At 41.5% G+C, this 10,000-nt stretch overlaps 1 protein-coding gene across 1 annotated transcript in view; it reads right to left on the minus strand.

Annotated features, from left to right (window-relative positions):
• Positions 1-4,916: 4,916 nt before the first annotated feature.
• Positions 4,917-10,000, minus strand: part of LOC137993398 (laminin subunit gamma-1-like) — a 23,702-nt gene continuing 18,618 nt past the window's right edge. Inside the window, exons 8-12 of the mRNA XM_068839228.1 lie at position 10,000; positions 8,971-9,277; positions 7,085-7,347; positions 6,621-6,821; positions 4,917-5,873 (exon numbers count right to left, since the gene is read on the minus strand). The exon at position 10,000 is cut by the window's right edge and continues 487 nt beyond it. Coding sequence (XP_068695329.1) covers positions 5,382-5,873; positions 6,621-6,821; positions 7,085-7,347; positions 8,971-9,277; position 10,000 — 1,264 coding nt within the window. The 3' untranslated portion in view covers positions 4,917-5,381. The remainder of the gene's footprint in view (positions 5,874-6,620; positions 6,822-7,084; positions 7,348-8,970; positions 9,278-9,999) is intronic.

The following is a 10,000-nucleotide window of genomic DNA, read 5'->3' on the forward strand; positions in this document are numbered from 1 at the left end:
AGATCGTGTTGTGTCTTTCACCCATGGTGTCCAGAACTCATCTCCAGGTTCTCTCGGTGTTCCAAGATGGCGGACGTGTCAAATTCCCGAGCATGGGGCAAAATCCCTACCCAGGGGAAGGCTTTCTGTGTCAATTTCCCGTTGGGAGCCCCCCCCCCCCCCCCACCCCACGCCCCACCTGAGGCTTAACATTGATAGGTGCATTAAAATAACGCAAGTATAATATACACTTAACTTGAGTGTAAAAATTTACATGTATCATCTTTTCTTCATGGAAGCAGGCATGACCTGCACTTCAGGTGGTGGTCAAGTAGCCTACGTGTAGCCGTACCCTCCTCCCGTTTTTTCCTTTCGGGGGTAGGGTGCGGCTACACGTAGGCTAGTGGTCAAGCTACTTCGTCGCTGTTCGTCCACCAGTAATTGTACATTACTTCATTGTTTTGAGTGAGGCTCGTTCTGTACGCCAACATAGCTGCCGTGACGTCAGATGACTTACAGTGTGTTCCGTTTTAAAACGTCGCATTTTACGTGTGCCAAATCTTATGCAAATGAGAAAAATCTATTGTTTTCGCTCATTTGCATTAGATTCGGCACATGTAAACTGCGACGTTTAAAACGGGCCGTACAGAGGATGGCAAAAACTGATGATGAAAATTCAACGGAAGAACTTACCGCCTGAGCAGCACCGATCTTCATTTCAACCTTTTGTTTGTGTTTGGTGGTTTCCCGATTTCTGACAGTTGCAGACCAACCCAAAATCACAGTTATTGAAGGCTAACTGTTTTAATATGGGTGCATAGACTTAAATTCTGTTTCTCAGCGCTATAGACCTTATTCATAAATGGCGGTCACATTCATAATTGTTTTGTCCACGTGCAAATTAGCCTACCAAGCCTCATTTTAGAGCAATAATTCTTTTCAATTCACTGTATGGTATCGAGGCTTGGTAGGCTAATTTGCACTTCGACAAAAGAATTATAAATTGGCCGCCATTTATGAATAAGGTCAATATGAAATGGGTGCTTAGACTTGTCAGCGCTATTTGTAGGAAGTCCGTAGTTGTCGTACACCTGTCGTTTCCGTGGTCACTGCGTCGAGTCCAGGGAGGAAATTGGTATGCACGCTGTGGAGAATAGAAAATTTATTGTCGGGGGCTCATTTCCTGCGCATAACCTCAAATTTGGTCATTTCACGTCGATGGCAGCACGAGAACCGCCCAGAAATACACGAAAATTTATAACGCACGCGAGGAGCTATTAGGGAGCTTAAGCACCGGAAGTGAGCTGTTTTCCCTTTTAACTTGTCTTCACACAACCCCATTAACACTGCCAAGTATCTTTTCTCCATTGGAGATGATTAATATAAAAATGTGGCAGACACCACTGTCCTGGAACACGAAATGTTCTCTTCCGGTTGCCGTCCGCGTCTCAAAAACGCGCAAGCTTAAGCTCCCTAATTTATATTGTCTGTGCTCATTAACCTTATTGTTTTCTGGCGTTATCACGTCGTTTTTGCTTAATTAAGGCCCCGTCCACACGTATCCGGATATTTGCGAAAACGGAGGTTTACGCTTTCGAATCGTTTTCGCGTATCCGTGTGGACAGGCAACTGTGATTCAAAACGCTTTGTGTGGACGCAACTCTTTTCATATACAGAGGAAAACTTGCACAAATCGCATAATAAACCCCTTTCCCCTCCCCCCCCCCCCTCAAAAAAAAAATTGCATAGGCATTGTTCTTGATTTCTCTAGGGACATCTTCATGTCCCAGGAGAAATTGAAATAAAAATGATTACGCAAAATTGGACGCATGGACGGGTTAAGCTCAAGTGAAATTTCTTAGGTCAATAGAACCACACTTACGTCAGCCACATGAAAACTCACATGTAGCGTAGCCGTACCATCTCCGCGGGCAAGCTTGCAATGTCCTTTTGAAGGAGTTCGGTACCTGGCTATGCATTTTACGGGAGGGACCCAGAAAAAGGTTAAGTATTAAAACTTTCTCTTAGTGACACTAAAATAGCAACCAGACTTCTTTAAAGTTCTTTTTTTGCTGGATCAACACAGACATACACAAATTCAGCCAGCGTAACCGGTGCATGGAGACCCAGGGCCCTCTCCCCGCACCAGCTACGCAGGATAACACAATTTGACCAATTTCGACGTGTTAAAATTCAGTCCTAAACAAAAGACATCATCTCGAGACTCTGGGGAATATATATAAGGATTTGCATGAGTTTATTCCCCAGAGCCTTGAGATGATGCCTTTTTGTTTTTTAAATTGGTCTATTGGAAGTAAAATATAGTTGCGCACTTTTTCTCAAATTTCACTGGAGATATTATTATCGCGCAACTCATATGTGACCAAGGTACTACTTTACTATAATTTCATAAGAATGGCGTTCTAAAAGCAAGGAGAAAATATCCTGGAACGTTTGAACAGTAAGATCTTCAGCCTCCGTAGCAAGCGGCTTCGTCGGTGCGAGCAAGCAGCGAAGCAATCTCGACCCCAGAGCTCTTCTCTTGACCGAGGGAGAGAAGAGCTCTAGGGAACCCTGAAGCAAAGTGTCTTCTCATTGGTTTTCGCGAATAACAATCAAAAGCGTCTCTAATTGGTGCATACATGTTAGCACGAGGAGTGAGCAGGCGCCGTAAGGCTCAAATAGCCAATTCTTGGCTGTAAGAACCCTACGGCGCATGTTCTCCTACACAGAGTTTCCCAGAGCCTTGGGTCGACTGGTGACGAGAATGGCAGCGAAGCCGCATGGAAAATGAGGCGGGGTGTTTTTCCGCTCGCCAGATGTAACCTACTGTTTAAAAAAGTGATTCACTTTTAAGGTGATTCCCTAGTATTGCACTGCGCATCCTGTTCTGCGCATAACACAGCGTAAGCCCCGTTCGTATTCAGGCATGGCTAAGAGGCTTTATGGTCAAATTTCATGGCTCTTTGTCTCACAAGTCTCAACGGATATTCTAAACAAAAAAATGTATAAATTAAACCATAAAGACTCGTACCCATGTGTGAATATTGATATATCGAACGTGGCCAAAAACATTTCAAAATGGCGACCTTTCGCGAGGGAAAGCTCGCTATAAAGAAGAATGGCCGTTTTCAGAGCACAGCAGTAAAGAGCAAAACAAGAAACTTTTTCAACTCTCACAAAACAAAAAGTCGAGTGATAGCCTTGATGATGCTAAAGAACATTTAAGTCCGACAGTGAAAGTGAAACCGCGCTATCGGGGAGACGTGTTGTCGAGGGGTCGAGCTTGATTTGCTTTCTGTTTTCTCCTAAACGAGGTTGGTGACCTATCTTTTTTTTGGCATAATTTTATTCTCTTACTGATCTTCTTTGCGCTGTAAAAAAATTACAAAAAATTTACGTCAGAAAAAAAAGTTACTGGAAAGATAGTATTCGTAGCCATCACTCGTGGACACAAAATTGTCTCCTCGAGATCACGCACCCGAAGAACATTTGTAGTCAGTGCCTTTTCAAGACTTGTGCCTGTGCCATAAAACAAACATTAAATTATTCCTTTTGAGCAACACAATTCACCTGTTTTGTTATTTCAAGAATTACGTCAAAGCTGTGCTTCCTGTTCTTGCAAAACGTAGCCTGAACCGATGGAATAAACTTGTTCTTGATAGATGAAGGCGCAATGCTTAAATGAGTAACTTGAGCAAGTTATGTCTCTCAAACGAGCTTGGTGACCTACTTTTTTGATTGCACATTTCGAGTCACCATAATATAGGGAACAATCGAGAAAAGTTTTAAAAAAATCTTACGACAACTTCTATTACTAAGGAATCACCTTAAGCCTGAACAAGTACATTACTGAATAATCCCTTGAATCAAGTTTATCCTGAAACTGGCTATGTTGCTTGTCCGAGAAAGGCTAGTCAATAATGACCGTCGAGGGTGACATTTCATATACAAGAAGCATATCCACGCAAATGTTATGTATTTTTCATAAAGTGTCCCACCTGAATTCTGGTCACAACTGTGAGGCTGCGGCCAGATTTACAAGGTTGACATAACGACCACAATAGACCTTTTTACCTTGTACGTGTTGTTTTCCCATTTAAGGTTTCAACATTTGACCAATGTTTGTTCAACAAAAGTTGAACGGATGTTGGGCAAATGTTGGACGCAAAAACAAAGTTGTTCGGAGGCACTTCAAACGGTTCCAACATTGCGCCAACAAAAGAACCAAGACTTTCGCGAAATTTGATTGCGAGGAACTAAGAACTAGAAACCAGACTCTCTCGTCCAGATAAACTACGCTGTGTTGACTTTTGCGGCCTGATGTGCGCATGCGTGTGTTCTGCAAATGTTGAACACCGTGTTCAAAGGGCTTCAACACCATTCAGCATTTTCGAGAACAAAGGAAAAGTTGAATCGACGTTGAATGAAAGTTTAAGGACGGTGCCTACTATTATTATTGCGCATACGTTTTGCGCACCTCGAGATACTCGGGTTTCCTATCGGTGATGCTTACTAGTTCAGCGATACTTTTGCGCAATTTAAAACTATCCGGAGAAAGTATATGTTAGTAAGTACTCTTAATACTCTTAGCTTCAATTTGAGAAAGAACGCCATACATTGCTTTGTATTTTAAAGCTTTTTACAAATATTATTCATGAACTATCTTTGAAAAATGCGCGGTTACCCCCAATTTTCTTTTTGGATTTCAATAACACTTGTTAAGATCTACATTTCGTACATAATCACACACCGGGGCAAAAATATAGGCTAGCCATATAATTAGTAGGCACCACCCTTAAACCGATTCAAACTTGATTCAACACGCTTTCAACAATGTATGACGACCTGTTCAAACGCACCGAACATTTGGTTCAACAAAGTGTTGAATGCTTGTTGAAGCAAATATTGAAACCGTTTAAACGGGCCTTTATGAAAAAAAAAGAAGAGGAAAATTCCCTTCAGAACATCACGTGCTCTGGGAAAACAAAACATACAAGCCGAAAAGGCCTATAAGATGGCGTTTCCGAAATTAACCCTTTTTCAAACGCTTTCCTGAATAAAAATGGTAATGTCACAGGGTTTCTGTGGATTTTTACTGAAAATTGGCGAAGTACGAGGGTACTTTTCCGCCATAACGCAAAACGTAAATTGAACTTGACCAGAAGTGAACGTTCGCTTCGTACACAAGCTGCGAGTTTCCGTTTCAAATTAATATTTCCATTTGTTATGGATCCAATCCTTAGCAGCTTGGTTGTTCCAAAGAACAAAATTAACTAAGAGTAATAAACACTTGGATGCAAAAAGCAAAGCGTTTCGTGTTTTCGCGGGTTATGCTTGTACGTTAGCGAAAAAAGAATTAAGGAATCTATAACTTAAATTAATGTCCCATTTTCTTCTTCTTAAGATTGCTCAGTGGTTTCCGCCTCTCGCGGACACTTCTTGGGTAGCATTTTATATCTTCCTTGAAGCACTTCCTTCAATTCTCGCAATCTTCCTAGATCGATCGTGAACAATTTAATTTTCTCTTTTATCACAATCCTTGTTTGTTCAACGCCTTCGACATCTCGTTCTATATCAGGTAGCATATTTGTTTGGTTATTCAACACGTTTTCAAGTTGCTCCAACCTCGTGTTATTTACCACTTCCAAGCCGTCAATCTCTTTTAACAGTGCGAGCAGTTTTTTCCGAACTTCTTCGATTTTATCGCGAGCTCTTTTCGACGCGACACCAGCTGTCTTGGTTCTCTTCAACGCGTTTGCAATGTTGTCTTTCTCAGTAGCTGCTATGTCTGCGTACTCTTTCAGCTTCTCTCTCCCTTCTGATACGGGTTCTGTAACATTATCTTCAGGAATATCAAGCTCTTCTGCCTCATTCTTGATCGTTTCCACTTTCTGTTTCAAAAACAAGAGGGTCAATTCTGTTCAACCTGTTCAGTACTTTCCTTTTACGTAGTTAGGAATAGGAATCTTAAGAAAGATCAATGACAACTATTTCACGATTACTCAAAGTTGTAGAGTGTACTTTGTGTAGCCACTATAAATTAAGAAATTTAGCTGTGAACAGTGTGGGATATAATCGCAAAAATTCAATAACGTTTTCAGGTGATCACGTCCCCCGAATAAACACAAAGCTGGTCAATTTTAGCAAAAGTCCCGGCCATTACCCAAGAGTAAGAGTTACTCAAATTGGCCTAGTCCCCCATAAGCGTCAAAAGCGTCAAAAGTATAATTAGACATTATACTTGGGTGGACAGTTCTAACCGAGGAAGCGATACTTACACCAGCTGTTGGCGTATATTGGCGAAATGGTTACAGATCCCCGCCTTAAAGGGACACTGTCATGGCGTTTGTAACTATTTCTGGTCTATACTCAACAGTTAACACCTAGTTGATGGTTTCTAAATCATTTCTACATTATTTCAAACACGAGTTACAAGACAAAAACTTGAAAACGTTCACCCGACCTTCTCAAGTTTGAACATAGCTATCTTTCTTGGCCATTCGTCGCAGATAATCTGTACAAAAAAGTCCTTTAACTTGAAAGGAATCAGTTTTGCGTATATTTTGTGGCTGCCGCGAACAGGACAGAACCCGTTGGATTTCCAGTAACATAATGGCATCTCAACCGGTTCAACTCACCGCTTTTGCTTTGTCTGCTGTTTCACCTGCCTCCTCAGCTAAAGCTATGGATTCTTCAGCGGATTTTCGTGCATCTCCCAGATTGGTAGTTGCTTCATCCGACTTGTTGTTTGCCGAGTTGATGAGTCGCTCTATTTCTGGTACATTTTTCTCCGCCCTTTCTGCTTCACTTCTCGACTTGTTAATTACTTCGTTGAATTTCTGGGGAGTACAGTAAGCTTATTTTAAGCAAAACACACTAACCCTTCGAAGCTTAAAGATACTGTTAAAATTCAGCTAGAAGGTGATTCACCTGTAATTTGCGCCATCGAACGCCTAAACATTTCATTCACACTTTTTAACGTTTGCACCCTGCATGCTCAGTGACAATAAGATCCAATCAGTGGGGGTCAACAAACCCCCTTCAACAGACCCTCTTCCCAACAACTCACGACAGAGTATCGCAAAATGACACAAGCACTTACTTTCAGCCTCTCCAACATGTCCTTGGCTTGTTCGAGTGTCTTTTCCCCTCGTGCGATAGCGTCATGCGCTGTGTCATTGGCATCGGTGACATTCGTCAACAGGCTTTCCAGCCTTTTTACCAGACCAGGCCACTCAGCCATTTTCTTCCTGACATCATCTTCCTTTTTGTTAAAACTCTCAACTAAGGGCTCAAGAACCTCAATGATTTCCTGGGCTCTCTCAGATGCGTTAGCAACCTCTTCTTTGGAGGAGTTGACTTTGGCTGGCGACAGAAAGGAAAACATTTATTACTCTAACAAGGTAACTTAAGTTCACACAGCCACCAAGGTTGCAGCTGTGTCTTAGTTACCTGGCCTATGAACGAAAATGAGGTTGGAATTGACCTTGTTTTGATAGAAACCTCACTGCTTTTCATATGTAAATTCCAACTAATTAGCATGAAAAAGAAAAGCAGGGAGGTCTGTATCATAAGCAAGGTCAACTCCAGCCTCATTTTCATTTATCGGCTCGGTAACTAAGTATACATAACTATAAAATGGTTTTAAATTGCTAATTCTAAACTTCCTGCCACAAGTTATTTCTATCCAAATTTTTTGAATATACGACGTTTCACACATTGAGCCGTGGTGTAGAATGAAATGACAGGTGGAGATATCATTGCAGTTCAGTTAGTCACCACAATCTCGACCCCACGGGTCTTCTCTTGACTGAGGGGGAGAGAAGAGCTCTGGGAAACCCTGTAACAAAGTGCCTTCTCATTGGTTCTCGTGAAGATCAATCAAAAGAGTCTCTAATTGGTGCATTCAAGTTAGCTCGAGGAGTGAGCAGGTGCCGTAAGGTTCAAATAGCCAATTTTTGGTTATAAGAACCCTACGGCGCATGTTCTTTTATATCGAGTTTCCCAGAGCCTTGGATCCTTCCGACGCTCTGGTGACGAGAATGTTAGTCACCACCACTCGTCCAATGTGAAATGGTGGCATGAAATTACGTTGTTGTTCAATACCAGATCCTCTTGCCCCTCGTTATTAATAGACTGTCAGGGTGAATTTATAATTTCTTTCCAGTCTTGTACTTGATTACCGCACTTTGCTCTTATTTGACAGACAAAACAGAACAACAACGTAAATGAGGTCTTCTGATAAAAAGAAATGAAGGATTTATGGAGAATCTCCGCACTTGACCGCGACGCAGCATGACAAAAATGCTACATATTAAACAGAATTTAGCATCACGTCGGCAAAAATGACAACGTGACCATGATTTTCCCGCCATTTTCCACGTTGGCCAGTTACACCTTGCCGTTTCTCCGTTTGCGTTAGCAGTGTACGTGGAATTTCCTTCTGGTTTTTCTTCTACATAATAAGTTGTTTATGAAAAAAAAAAAAAAAAAACCTCAATTCGTTTTCCAGTAAGTCAAACAAGGAAAAATTAGGTTTCATGGTTATAGATCGTTAAAAACTGACTCGTTACCGCAATTTTCTTCATGAACTCAAGTTGACTCTCTTTTGCAGGTAAGAATTTTCATTTTATATAGTGTCTTTTTGTACAATCAATGTTTAAAATGACTTCGACAATTTGTTTTTATTTTTCGTTATCTTAATACTCGAAATTAACAGAATCCACTCCGAGTTCCCCTGGGTCACGCGAAGCTTAAGTCACAAGGTTCACTCTATTTTGCGTGAAACGTGAAACGTGAAACGTGAAACGTGAAACGGCAAGCCGAAGTTTGCCGTTTTACGTAAAGGGGATGCTACATCTCTCTAACAACAAGAGTAAACGGGGACACGAGCTTTTCCCCCGCTAATTAATCAGTGTTTGAAATCTACTTTTCAGTACTTGTCTTATACCATTCCTCAAAAGTCAGTGTTGATGAATTGCGGATTACCTCTCATTTCCGGCAAGCCTATATCAGGAAGTAGCGTAGTTCCACTCTTGTACAACGCATTGGCGTCATCTAGAGCAACCTTCGTGTCATTACGTGCTTGTTTAACATCATTTGCTGCCTGTTCATGCAATGCTATAGTTCTATTTAGTTTCTTTAACAATTCCTCTATCCCATCGGTTGTCTTTTCCTGTTCCTCTACTGCCTCTTTAGAAGTATCAAGAGCTTGATTGGACTTGTTGAGTGTTTCGCTGGCCTTCGCTTCAATAATGTTTGCTTCGGTTTCGTGTCCGTCTGCGAGATCGCTAGTCTGCAGTGAACATAGAAGAATCAGGATCAGAAAGACTTTAGAGTCATAGATGTTCTGTTGAAGTCTGCGGTCGACTTTCAACTTTAAAATGCACCTAAACTCAAGTATTTTTTGCTTCTAATATAAATCTCCCCATCAAAAGCAAACATACATGTATGTCAGCATTGTCAACCAAATTTCACTTTGTTCTGTGCCGTGCAAGCCACATAAACTTGGCAGAACTAGCAGGAATTTGGACCCACGACCGTGATGTGAGAGGCCTGGGTCTATTCTCGATTTTACGCCACAAACTGCTTTGCATTTCTGTTTTCATAGACATTGTGCATTCCAACTTTAAAAGTTAGTAGGCCGAGTCATTTTTTCAAGAGCCCAGAATTAATTAAAAGTGAGGATGAATCACCTTGTGATAAGTTAGGCGCCCGTTCGGGCTACTCGTTTAGAAATTTGGCCGCCCCACCACTGAACCACAGAACATTCGTACATGGGAACTAAGCGCGCTCTTTTGGATCGATTCTGTACATTCCTGATCCTGTTTAAGGATAGCAGAAAAATTGGAATGATATTCTCCGAAATACTATAAAAACAAACGAGTCCTTGGAACCAACGCATGGAGTACGAACTGTGAAGCCAGTGGATTGGCCACGCACGATTTTCGCGCCAAAAACAATCCCAAAAGAATAAGTACGTATGGTACGAAAAGTTCGTATAAACATGTTCCTCACC

This window comes from Montipora foliosa, chromosome 2, assembly GCF_036669935.1.
Source record: "Montipora foliosa isolate CH-2021 chromosome 2, ASM3666993v2, whole genome shotgun sequence".
NCBI classification, from domain to species: domain Eukaryota; kingdom Metazoa; phylum Cnidaria; class Anthozoa; order Scleractinia; family Acroporidae; genus Montipora; species Montipora foliosa.